General features: G+C 37.7%; 1 protein-coding gene across 3 annotated transcripts in view; it reads left to right on the top strand.

Moving 5' to 3' along the window:
- oprl1 (opiate receptor-like 1) overlaps positions 1-14062 on the top strand; it is a 76069-nt gene that overhangs the window by 38317 nt on the left and 23690 nt on the right. For all 3 annotated transcript variants that reach the window (XM_044125141.1, XM_044125132.1, XM_044125151.1), the window contains exons 4-6: positions 10228-10315; positions 11804-11986; positions 12305-12395. In XM_044125141.1, coding sequence (XP_043981076.1) covers positions 10228-10315; positions 11804-11986; positions 12305-12395 — 362 coding nt within the window. The remainder of the gene's footprint in view (positions 1-10227; positions 10316-11803; positions 11987-12304; positions 12396-14062) is intronic.

Here is a 14062-nt window from a genome sequence, read left to right as displayed (position 1 = left end):
GGTTTCGTTAATGCTGTAGGGGTTTCGTTAATGCTGTAGCGGTTTCGTTAATGCTGTACCGAACAGATCAATTATCGAGGAAATGTGAATACTAATGTAAGGTTAAAGTAGATTAGAGTTCCAGATAAATCTAAAAAGGTTAATTCCAGCTGTTTTGGATATAATTTGTTTTTGTACATTTCTAACTTTTAATGACTTATTTAACCATAATTTTTGCAGGATGGAATGATTATTTGACAAACTCAATTATGTCCACAACTTTGAGCTTATTTTTGAATTTGTTCAGGTTTTTTATAAAAGGTCAGTTACACCCCCACTAATATTTGATTAAATGCCTTGTACAAATGTCCGTGTGGTTTTTGCAACCATCCTGCTTACTTATGGCATAATTTGGGTAGAATTTTGACAACTGTTTCTACCCAGAAAATGAAGTATTTATTTAATTTTTGTTTGATTCCTGACCTTTAAACATAATCCTCACATTTTCAGGAGATTGTAGCTTTGAGGTTGGATCTGTTTATCAGTCTGGAAAATAAAATGTGACTAAAATCAAACAAAATTCTTCTTTTTTCAGCAATTGAGAATTGTCTATTATTTCTGCTTTTACAAACATTTCTAGGTTGGATGAAATTCAAAACCTATTTCTCTCCATCGAGTCAAGATGCTTCCAATTTTTATGTCATATCCTGCATATATGACTAACATGGGTCGTGCCTCCGTACTGAAGTGGAAAACGGCAGCAAAGGCAGAAGAACTAATTCTCTGTATCTCAGTGAGTTGGAATGAAGGACAGTTCCTCACTTAACCAGCGTCCTTGGTGAATTACGCTGATTAGATCAAAAACTATGTGCAGCTGTGGCTTCCTCTGAACATAACTCTGAAAAAGATGCACTTGGGGGGGAAAAGCGGCTTTGATTTGAAACACTGATTATACGGATAGTCTGGGATGGGGAAGCAGATGGGGATTTTATTCTGAAAGTAGAAAGAGGCTGTTGCATTTATTTGGAGCTGTACAAAATTTATTGAATTTGTTTCCATGATAGTTTGTTGTGTATCAAAGGTTTGAAAAACTTAGACAAACACCCAACTCTCTTCACTACCATGTTAGCAATTATAACTTCTTAGAGTTGTTTTGCAGGTACAATGCAGGAACAATGTGTTGTTCCTGCACACAGGTTCCCGTGTGCATGTCTCACGACAGGGTTGAAAAAAAGATACAGTATGATATAAATTTGTTAATCTAATAGTTGCATATTTTCTCCAGCAGGTTTACCAGCATGCAATGATTGTGAAATGATTTATAAAGAATCCACTTCACCTCGTTTTATTCATGATCAGATCGCAATCAAAATGTGATTGCATTAGTCATGAGGAGTGGAAGAGAAGCTATTGCCAGGTTTGTTTGCATTTGTGAAATTGTTTCAGTTGTTTTTCTGTTGCAAAAAAATAGATTTTCTCAGACAAAATTAGTCCCCCAACTCTCCATATCCTCATCTTTTTCATATCATCTTGTATTAGCATCGGGGGAAATTACTTTCAACCAATCTTTGTGAAGAATTAACACACAAAAGGAAAACAGATGCCACCCACTGACAGTTTATTGCCTTTCATCATGCAAAGTGGAATTGTATGAGAAGAACGCGTGGGAAATGTGAGATCGCGTGATAGAGCCAGAATTTCATTTAAAATACTCAACTCCCAAAATCTTTCCACATCCATCCCTCTCTCACTTTTCTGCCTTGACTCTTATTACGACTTGAGCAAGGGGACAAGACTTGATAGGTGGTCCTCACCAAAATGGTGCCCTGGGCAAGCCCCTCTTTCCACCTCCCCCCAAAGATAATTTTAAAGGTAAAGTTTTATTAAATTTTTTTTTAATGTAGCACATTTTCAACAACAAGGCAATACAAAGTGCTTTACAGGATTTAAAAGAAAATACAAACAAAATAATAACCCAAAGAAAAGAGCAAAAGAAGAAAAAGCTAATAGTGTTGATCCAAAGTAAATAAACTAGATACTCATATCCAGGGTTGGTAGATAAGTATAAGTATCCTCTGGTCTAATTCTTTTTCTGGGTTGGAAGGAGTCTAAAAAGTAGTTGCTAAGTAAAAATAAAAACTAAATGTTTCTGTTCTGGAAGAATTTTTTTCTGGATTCCAAGTTTGTTCTAATTCCCTTTCTGGGTTAAAAGTGAGCACTCCACAGTTTGTAACAAAATAAAATAAAAAGAAGAAAAGACACATGAGGGCAAATGGCAACATTCAGACAAAACAAAGACGTGAGTGAAGGCGGTGACATCACAGGGCCATGAAGCCACGTTGCTCAGCCTCCCAGCAGAAGTCAAACAAGATGTTATCAAGGAAAGTCCTTGGGAGTGTTCAGATCCCAAGGACTTTTAAAATGGAAGTAATTATCTGACTTTTTTTTTGTCAGCAGAAAACAGGAAACCTAGTCACCCAGAATTCACTAGCAAATATTGGAAACTTCCTTCACTGCAAACTGATAAAATATAAATATTTTTTTCAAATTGTTGGGTGCCCCGCTCCTTTCTAATGTTGCCCCGGGCAACTGACCATACAGCAGATATGAGGAACCAAATTTCAAAATAAAATGCACATTTTGTTTGCATTGTGTTATATTTAATGTTGCTATTTTGAGAACACATGGTCCTTCTTTGGTGAAATATTTAGAAAACATGGATGTTGTGCTCGCTCGTTTCTTATTGGTCCAAAGTCTGTTAAATTGGGGCTTAGTATCAAAGACAATATGGAGAAAATGATGTACGATCTGGTATTTCAGTTTGCACAATTACTAGATAATTTTGCGTTTTTATGATCTATAATCCAGGGCTTTATTTTTGCGGTTTGTTTGATAAAATCCATTAAATCAGCTTCCAAAGAAAAATTTTTGCCACTAGTTTCACTTAATTAGTGTATTTAGTCGGATAGAGAAATGCCATAAAAGGGTCTGAAAGCAGAATGAGAAGGAAAATAAAATGGACGTCTGTAAATCCACAGTCTGTTGCTGTGGCAATGAATTTGTGCTGCACCACTGACTGTTTCAATGATTTTGCATATTTCCTAACTGACCTATGTGATATGTGTCATCTTTGACTCTTTGATGTAAATAATCTCAGTTCTACACCTTTAGGGCAGGAAAACAGTCCAGTTTTGTCTCCTCTGCTCGCCCTCTGTGTGTTTAGCTTCTAAAACCTTCAAAATGAAATCCGCTGCGAAAGCACAGCTTTTTTTTTAAGTCATGGCACAACATTGATGAGAAAAATCACTTCCTGCGGAGAAACAACCGGCGCTTCCTATGGGGAAGGGATCATGGAGCAGCAGTAACAAAAAAATGGGGAGCCAGAGAAGTTAGAAGGATATAAAGATGAAGGGCCATCCAGAACAATCAGGGACGAAACACCAGGAGGTGAAACTCTTTTTCACAAGGTGGTGAAGTTTGGTTTGCCTTCAGCTTTGAGAAGTGAAGGCCGGTTCCTGGAGGACTGAGGTGGTTTGTTTCAGCTGAATCTTTTTAACTCACCAGTTTCTTCCCAGTTTCTCCTCTTCCAGTTACTTTCCTTGCTGTTAACTAGTAATGTTTAAAGATCTGAGAACATTTTAAGTGGAGCCCCTCCTATTCACGGTTCTGTATTTGTATTTACTTTTTCTATGGAACAAAACAGCAAATTATTTGTGGAAAGATGTGCTAAGATGCTTTCCAATGTTCATATTATTGCATATTATGATGTATTTGAACTATTAAAATACATCAAGTGTTTTAGTTTTAAGTCTTTTAGAGGGATTTACAAGTGTTATTGGACCATAACATAGCTTACGAGCAACTGAAACTGAAATAATAATTAGATAAAAAACTGAATTGTTTTGCTGTTAGATTTGTCAGAAATTAAAAGGTTTTGAAGGAGAGCTATTAGTGAATAAGGAAAAAAGCAAAATTAAAATGTTTTCAAATCTTTACAGATTACTAGTCACATTTTTTGTGAAATATCTGGAAAAAATGAATAAAACAATGTAACTTCCTGATCTTCCTTGTTCAAAGTTACAGTTTAATATTGGTGTGGAAAAGGATGGACGGACGGATGGATGGACGGATGGAGGGATGGATGGATGGATGGATGGATGGATGGATGGATGGATGGATGGATGGATGGATGGAGGATGGATGGACGGATGGAGGGATGGATGGATGGATGGATGGACGGATGGAGGGATGGATGGATGAATGGATGGATGGAAGGAAGGATGGATGGAGGGATGGATGGAAGGATGATGGATGGACGGATGGAGGGATGGATGGAAGGAAGGATGGATGGATGATGGAGGGATGGAAGGAAGGATGGATGGAGGGATGGATGGATGGATGGACGGACGGATGGATGGATTTCCATTGGTTATATAATGAAAGTAAATAAAGTGTTTTCTCAACAGAAACTTAATTCGACTCTGTAATTGTTTTTTTTCTCCCTCTAACAAGTTCTCAGTTTTATTATAAAGAATAAATAAATTGTATTTGGTAACAAAACTTTCTGTGATTAAATGTAAAATGGAAAGTTTGAGAGAGACACACCTTACTTAACCCAAAATGTAAAATCTGGGAATTGTTTCATTTCTGCTTTTGCAGATAAAAAGGTTTAATATCAAGTCAAAAGAGTATCCTTCTGAAATCAATCGCCCAGTTTAGGTTACGCTGAGGTTAAAAGCTGAATTATTGGTGCTTAAAGGTTTATTTAATTTCCCATCTCCAGTCAGCTCTATACAAAAAGCTTTGTTTAAGTTAAATGAACCATTGTAAAAAAAAAAAAAAAGCAGCTCTGTATAAAAATCCTGGCTCTGCTGCTTGACGTTAACATAGTGCTGTAAGTTTTATTAGTGCTGTCTTCACAGCGGCGCCCTCCCAGTGAGGCGGATTTAATCCTGCAGACTGTTCACAGACAACTGAAGACCTTTATTAAAGGGTCCAGGATGTCATCCAGGGAGAGCTGAGATAATACTCTATCGCTCCACCTTTTCAGTAGCCGGCCACGAGGAGTCGGTTTATGTGACTGCCATCAAAAAAAGGCTTACATTCAAGAGTTCCCCCCCACAGAGATATACAGGAATATAAAAGGACTTACAGTGTAGCAAGAGACAGATGAAAAGGACTTTATGAGATTGAGTGATTAAACCACAGAAAGCTGGTGGATGATAGACAAAGCAGACAGAATAGGATTCATTTTTAAAACTTCTGTTTCTAAAGGATGTGTCTGAACTGAAAGCTACCTGTGGAGATCACTGCCTTCCCAAAACTCCTTCCTTCTAGTTAAAGTAAAACAGATTAAGACTGAGGTGAGTTTTAATGTTTCAGCTTTTCACACTGCTGAACCTCCTTGAGAAATTGTTTAGGAAAGTTTGAATGTTTGATGGGTTAGAAAGAATATTTTGACCCTGGAATGTTTTAAAGTCTAATTATTTTCACCTCTGAAGGAAATAAGTTAATTCACAAAAGTGCAGATTTTGGGAGACTGACTCCCAGACACTAAAGTGTCCACAGTAGTTTGATCTCAAGTGGATAGAGTTGAATTCAGATGTGAAGGCTTTACCTAGCAACCCAAACTGAGTCCAGCTGGTTTTGCCGCTATATGCTTCGTACAATGGCTACTGGAAAAGACAAGTGTTTTGTTGTTGTCTTACTATCCAAAAACCCCTTTTGTTTCTTATTTTTTGTACAGTAGGTTCCACTTCTCCTTTTCAAAAGTGTAAGATTGTATGACTGTACATCTGTTTGCAGTCTTTTTTGACATGTGAGTGTAAATGTTGAGTTGGGGGGCGTGGCCAGCAGCTGCTTATTTGGATTTAAAGTGACAGAAGCCCTAAAACAGCTTCTTCTGAAAGGATTCAAAATAGGTAGAACTGAGCAGACTACAATTTTATTATTTGTGCAAAAACATGTAATGGACATGTTTTGTATAGACAATAGACTTATCCTAACCTTTAGTAGGTTAGGATATTTAAGATATTTAAGGATATTTAAGAAGGAAATTAAGTTTTCCTAATATTTGTTTACCAATTAATATCCTGTCTTTTTGATCAGCATTCACTTTTCTATAATATTTACATGGATTTCAATAATTAAAGTGACAGAACTACAAAGAATCAAAAACATACGGTGCTGAAAAATACTAACAGCTACAACTGCTCCAGCTTTTTATGTCCATAAATGAAATCAACTTCATTTCATTTCTCATTTCTTTTTGGCATTAAGCTTTCTCCGTACTAAGCAAAGTTCACAGTTCCAACTGCAGCTGAATCATTAGCTGAAATTTATTATCGCCCTCAATGAAGAGAATTAAAGGGATAAAGTCGCAAAGCACAAATATTCGTAAAATTAAAATAAAAAATGGGCTTTCAGTGACAACTCTGTTTTCAACTTGAGTGGGTGTGATACACAAACACACACAAATTTGTGCTGGTATGTGACAGCTCATTTAAGTTGATACAGTGAAGACCGGCAACGTGTGAATTATTCAAAACCATATTAATATTTGAATCTGAACGGCTCGGAGGATTAAAGAGGCATCAGATGGACCCTTTTCATCTTTCCTACTGCCTCCCTGTGCTAACGCACAGAAGAAGCAACATGAGAAGGAGAAGGAGAAGGCCGGCAGGGTTACATTAGGAAAGAGAAAAAGCAGGGAGAGATGGAAATGTGATGAAGGGCGGTTAAACAGCCAGTGAGCTGTGGATGGCAGTGGAGCTGGAAAAGTAAAAAAGATCATCAGCTGAGACAAGAATATCCCACACCAGTCAAAAACTGGCTGCCTGTCTGGACTAGATTCTACAATTCAGTTTGAAAACACTTTTAGCATTATGAGCATCAACAAAAAAAATCTTCAGAAGACTTGAAGAAGTGTGAACCAGACTTTAGGAAGGCAGCTCCTAGTGGGTCATGCAACAAAAGAAATAAAAATGATGCATGTATTTATGATTTGATTAGCCAAAACTCAGAAATGGTTTAATGTGTTCAGCATGCTAACGACAAATGAGTCAAAACTTTAAGCAAAGCAACTTAGTAAATATAGACAGACATATCTTTTTTTTCTGCTTACATTTTCTCAAGCTGCATGAACTGATGCAGCTGGAAAGAGGGAGAAGATGGAGAGCAAGAGGCTTAAAGAAGAAAAGCCTTAATGGCTCCGTAAATGTTTCATGCTTCTTCTGGAAATTCCTCAACTGCAAACAGCCAGAAAATGCTGACAGGTCTGAGTGGAGAGGAGCGGCACACTGGCGCCGTTTATCAGGAGTGTAAGAATCTGTAATGTGTGTGAAAGGATTTGAACAGATGGAAACATGCAGTGAGATGATTAGCTGATATTCAGATTTAAATTAAATAAGCTCATAGTCGAGTTATAATAAACTGCAGAAGTCATTCAAACGGCTATTGTATAAACATTTAGTCACTTTTTGTCTTTTTGCTCTGGACTTCACTGGAGATTAAATTAATAATTTATTATCTGGAAATATAAACATGTCAGGAAATTTAAGGAAAATGTTTAATGTCAGAGAATAACATGCTGAAACTTTTACCTCACTGCTTCCATAGTTATTTTGCCTCTGTTTACCGAAAATATGCAGCTCCTGTTTGCATTTCATTTGAAATGGAAAGACCTGCAGAGGAAAGTGAGGGGAACTGAGACGGTTTTAGGAGACACTGAAGGATCTGGGAACAGAACCAGCAAACTACAAACCATTCTGCATAAAGCCGTTAAAATGCTACCTCTGTTTTTATTTGTTAAATAATTTTTTATTTGATGAAAAAAAATATTTTTTTAAGTTTTCAGTCTGTTCCATTAGTAACATATCTTGTTGATGCAACAACAAGATATTGATTGGATGTATTAAAACAGTCACGTGATGGATCTCCTTTCATACTGAACAATGAAGGTCTGCATGTTTGCTCTAGTTATAAGAAACCAAAACTAATCTCAAGTCGCTTTTCAATTCGGTTTTCAATTCAAAAACAAAAATTTAAGCAAACAATACATAAAGAATACAGAAAATATGGGCACAGTACCTGAAGAGAGAAAAACATAAACAGTTTCTGAACCAAAAAACAAGAATAACTGTAAGTAGACGGGGAAGTCAGGATGATGGGGAGAAGGAACAGATATGGAAGTTATGGTTGAGTAAACTCGGTCCCTTATGTTTAAAAAAGGGAGGGTGGCTGAGAAATTCTCTTAAGGAGACACAGAGTCCGCCTGCAAGTCCTCAACCGGCAGAAAGAAGCAGGGAGAAATGTGCAGCTGCAGAGAAAACAAGAAAAAGAGCTGGAAGCATGGAGAGGGATAAAAAAACCCGCTGAAAATGGATTATAGGAAAAGAGAGGAGAAAATGAAAAGAAGGGTATGAGCTTACATGGATTAATGAATACTAATAGTACAAAAAGAGGAGAAATTAATTCAAGAAGAATGAAAGAGAGGAATTCAAACCTGGATGGCAAAAAGAGGGAATGAGGAAATGAAGGAGGGATGGATGTAAGACAAAAAAGATGTAAAAAAGGACAAACAGAGTCAAAGGTGAATATAGAGAAATAGAAAAGGTTGATGAGGAGAACAGTTTGCTTTAACAGATCTCTATCTGTGTCACAAAGATAAGAAATTCAAAAGTAATAAGGAAAGTCTGTCTATGGGTAGACATAGAAAACCAAGAATAGATCCTGAGCCTCAGTCAGTGTGAGCGCTACAGTAAGAGGAAAGCCTGAGAGAAAGAGGGAAACGGGTGTGAAGAACAGCTGGAGGCCAAACTGAACAGAACTAAAGACGACGTCGGGAAGAGGCTGAAGACGGTGGATGGGTTTTTTTGTGTCAGGCTTTTTTAGAGCAGATGTTGGATCTCAGCAGATTTCTGCTGAAGGCAGTTATTGCATAACAGATTTAATGTTTTTCCACGTCAGTATCTTTGTGCTGGTGAGTCATTCGGGCACCGTCTCCGAGAGACACAATGTTGGTGGAGAATTTTAACCACAAAGGTAATTTCCGAGAGTTTGGGAGGCGTTAGTGCAACCCATTTAACCGCTGGGATGTTTCCTGACCGAGAGGTGCAGACATTAAATCCAGTTTTTGTTGTGCTGCGTCGTGGCGCCAGGACAAAACATGAAGGAAGCTTTTGGGGACCATGATGATCCACGCAACCAGGTGTTCAGACACATTTCCAAATATTCATCAGTTATTGAAAATGCATGAACTTTTTCTGGAAAATCTTTAGTTGCAGGAAACTTTTTTCTTTCACCTCCTTTTCCCAGCAGTTCTGTCTTAGAGGAACAGACGCCGTAGTGCACCTCATCAGTTGGTACATTAACACACATTAGACAAATTGTACAGAAGAGCGACAAAACTGGACAGGTCACTGCAAGGAGTGTGGGTCGTTTAATAGAAAATAATAGAAACATGCTCTTCGATGAATGTCCTATTCCATCAACTTCTGATAAGGTTATGAGAAAGAGGAATCTTTAGATAATATTCACTTTTGCACAATCTGCCTAGTTTGTCCAAAGTCCTGCTTTCTTCTGCTTTGCTCTCCTCTCTTAAGCTCCGCCCACATGGGGACTGAAATGGTCATGGTGGAAAGTTGATTGATTGTTTTCCTGCTGAAAGACCCAGAGGGAATTTGTTTTCAGATTTTAGACTGAAGGATTCATGAAACTACCAAACAAGGTCATAGAAATGTTGGAAGAGAAACAGACCAACATCATGACAGTTTATCCATCACAGCCAACAGGGGGTCACACATTTATCCTGTGTTTTACAGCAGACTGTCCTTTAAAAGCCAATTCCTCACATTTACATTGGTGACATTAAAAATGAGCGATTTCAACCTGGTGTGAATCACAAGCAGGTGGTTGGCTGCTAGTGGTTGTTATGGTGACTTGGTGACTAAGATGCAACTGAGCCTTAGTGTTATTTATTTTTATTTTTTTCAATCATTGTGGAAACAAAAATGCGGGTCATGTTGATCCAAAAGAAAAAGCTCAAAGTCAGGATAATCTGACAAACGCACATGGCTCCAGTAAAAGTCCCGGTTATGTTGAACCAACTCCACAATTTCACGTTTGAGACGTCAGAACATGACGTGAGGTTTTCCATATGAGTGAGACAGATGTTGATCTTGCCTGCCGGTCTTTTGGTTTTAATGTGTGGTTCTTGTGTGTTTGTGTGTGTGGGTCGTCTTTCCTCAGATACACAAAGATGAAAACAGCCACTAACATCTACATCTTTAACTTGGCCCTGGCCGACTCCCTGGCTCTGGCCACTCTGCCTTTCCAGGTAATTCAAATGATAAATGAGATTAATTATCAATCCTGTAACCAAAGTTTTTTGTATACTTTGCATATCCATGTGAATATGCAAACTTTAAAATTCAGTAATATTTCAATGTTTAAAACCACCCAAGGAATGAACTTGTTTTTCAAGTTCATCCCCAACAAGAACTAGTTCTCAGTTCAGCTTAAAAAGTTTAAAACTGAATTAATTTATCTTAATTTGAAACTTCCTGTAATGTTCTAAATTGCAAAAATATATTTTATACAGTTTTTTTGTCATGAGTAAAATCAAAACCATGATTTAGCATAATGCTTATCTCAGCTTGTAGCGTTAGCATCCTGGCCTTTTCCACCTTATCTAAATCTGTTGACTCTCTCTGCTTCTCTTTGTTTACATAAACTCCACCTTAATTTGGCTGAATTCGAAATAAAACTTGTCCCATTTACATAATTTGTTGCTTCAGCTGTCAGAAAGGTTTATTCAGTCTGACTGAATTAAATTAAATTTCAGCCACTTAATGCACCATGAGGTCGGCGTTCCTCTGATAAAATATTTCCTTTTATTTAAGCACCAACTGAAATAAATGTTTCTATTGACTAATTTCTGCTTAGAAAAATGTTTCAAACTCCTGTTGCCTTACTGGTATTTAACCAGTCTGTCCATTCATTGTTAAATGTGCCGCGGCTGGTTTGGCATCGTTTTGAACTTCCTCACTGCTGCTTTTATAACCAAACTTCAAAACCATCCAGATTTGAATAAGTCTGCTCTCGTTGAGTTCTCCTTATTTTTAAACATGATGCATATGCAAATCTATTTTTGAGTTACCCCACAACAGGGATGTCCAAAGTGTGTCCTGGGGGCCGTTCGTGACCTTCAGCAGGATTCAGTTTGCAGAGGTTCACATTTCAAGAATGGATTCATTTGAGATTTTCACAGACAAATAAAGTCTTCTTAACCATTTATTCATTTAGACACAAGACATTTTTTTTATTTATTAGCAGTGTTCCTGATTTTATTGATTACACTCTGCGAAACCCAGCAACCATTGTCAAAGCTTTGTTAATACCCTGTTTATGTTTTGGATCAACAATAATTTACTGATTCTTTTTCTACAAGAATTCAATTACTCTGCTATATGAAAATATTGTCGAAGAGATAAAACACCAAATATCTTGAGAAATAAATCTTTTCAGTTTTAATTTAAAAAAATGTAACTTGACAATTTTGGCCCTAATGGCAAAAAGTTTTGACACCACTGCTAACTTGTTTTTACATTTTCCACATATAATGTTCATAAAGCGCCTCGGAGTCGTTCACTTTTTCTAACTTACTTCTGATCGATTTATCAAACTTCTTCTAACTTTTCCAAAAGTGTGCAAAGCAGTGAGATTCATTACAAATTTCAAATAAAATTTAGAAGATAAATTTATCTTTCTTGGAGCTTTTTTAATTCAAAAAGTGAATTTTATGTTCTATGTTATTTGTCTCCAGGGCACCGATGTTTTCCTGGGCTTTTGGCCTTTTGGAAACGCTCTCTGTAAGACTGTGGTGTCTTTCGACTACTACAACATGTTCATCAGCACCTTCACTCTGACGGTGATGAGTATGGACAGGTACGTGGCTGTCTGCCACCCCGTCAAGGCGCTGGACATGAGGACGCCCCACAAGGCCAAGGTAAGACCAATGGACTCCAGAGCGAGATGTTTACCCTTTCAAACACTTCACACCTCATTCCACGTCTGTGAAGTGACAACATACATCAGGTCAGATGTTAAGAGCTGGCTGAGTTCGATGAATGAGGATGTGCTTATAATGAAACTGACTTGGCTTGCTGAAATCCTCCTGAACAAAATGTCAGGATGTGAATGAACCCAGGAAATATAATGCATTCAAAACTCATATTAAAAACATTTCATGCTTTTCAGATGTTATCTTTAACTTTGAAGAAACTGAACCCAGAATTCACTGGCTGCTGTGTTGTTCCCTCTCTAGGTGGTGAATGTCTGCGTGTGGGTGTTGGCCTCTGCTGTTGGTGTCCCAGTAATGGTGATGGGAAATGTGGAGGTGGTGGGAGAGGACAACAGTAAGTACACGATAAAAACCAGAATCCATAATCAGGCTTCCTGGTCATCAGAGGTTTGTTGCATAAAGTTTTTTAAGGCTCTGGCCGGTTGGTTGATCAAAGTTTAAAATCTGATCAAAAGAAAGAGATCTATGTAATATAGCTCTTCTTCTGATCAAGGATGCTCTGTGTGTGTGCAAACACTGAAGGTTTAACAAATGGATACAGCTAATTTAAATCTAACTTTATCATGGGAAACTGTGCAAGGTTGCATTGTTCACCAGCATCTCCTGAACATGCATAAAACACGAGAGTCTTGTTTCATGTTTTCTCATTCTTATTTCACACTCCTCATAGTTTCCTTTGCAATGGAATTAATCTGGAAACATTCATGCAATTTTCCCCATTTTTGTATTTCACCCTTTAAGAAATTACATAAATTACTTTCTTATATCGAAAGAACTTTGGTCACTGCTGTAATGCAGCAAAACGGAGGTTTCATGTTAGTGTGATCAGAATAACTGTAATGGCTGAACAAGAAGATCTGAAGTGACTACCAGACAGGAAATAAATGTAAAGATTGTATTCAGTTGTTCTTCTGCATTGCAAGGGAGAGCTTAGCGTTAGTGAAGATGATGAGTTGGGATCACTAACTCAGGGAATCTCTCATCCAAAGTGTGATGGAGAGTCCTCCATCGTGAGTGAACGGTGAGATGGAAACAAGATGGCAGATCATTACACCAACAACTCTTGAACCAAATTAAAACTATTGCAAGGTCTTCACAACCATTCAAACGTTGGTGGATTGTTTTAAATTTAGGAAATGTTATGGTTATGATGTTACTGCAGTTAGTAATCACCACTGTGACGGTTTCTGCTCCTCCACCATCAGTTTCAGTCCTGCTGCGGAGGAGAACACAACATCAGGACTTCAATCAGCAGCATTCAGGAAAGGACTTTTCTTTGTGCAGTCAGAAGCAATCACTTACAAAATCACAAAATTCTGTTTTTAGATCTTCATAAAACTTTCAAACAGAAACACAAACCTGCAGTATTTTTTTACAAGCTGAGCTGAGACTGTTGTTACACCTTAGTCCCTGAATATATTTAAAATTAAAATAAACTGTCATGTTTTGCTGCCAAACTGATTCTGAATTCAGAAGATATTCATCATTTCAAAATTGTACCTAAAACTGATTTGAATTTGTGTATTTAGAATAAAACCGGCTAATTTAGGGATCTTAACTTCAACCACTACATTACTGCAAAGAGCTTTCAGTGTGAAACTTGATATTCTGAGTCTGCACTAACAGACATTAGCAACATGGACACCAGAAATGTCACAAAGTTTGTCTTGGTTTGGTTTGGAGGCAGATTCTTTGCCTCTCCATAGAGACCATCTGGGTCCGGCTGATTTGCCCGTTTTGTTTTGGTGAGGTCTTGGTCGGGTGTCGGGTCGTAGTGACCAGCTGTCAGACTGCATGTCCAAACCTTCCTCAGAATCAATCTGCCTCCCTCAGGTTTCACTCCATACTGCTCTGTTTCACATGCGCTGCTCTTCTAAGTGAGCTACTTTGAATTTATTATGCCTGATCAAGATGCAAAGCATCGCACAGATCTGTCCAATGTTTTATGTATGTGCTGCTGGAGAAGGTGGTTGTGGATCAAGTTCATTTCGCAGAGTGCTT

The sequence above is a fragment of the Gambusia affinis genome, linkage group LG01 (assembly GCF_019740435.1).
Source record: "Gambusia affinis linkage group LG01, SWU_Gaff_1.0, whole genome shotgun sequence".
NCBI lineage: Eukaryota > Metazoa > Chordata > Actinopteri > Cyprinodontiformes > Poeciliidae > Gambusia > Gambusia affinis.
This window is presented reverse-complemented; position numbering and strand designations above follow the sequence as displayed.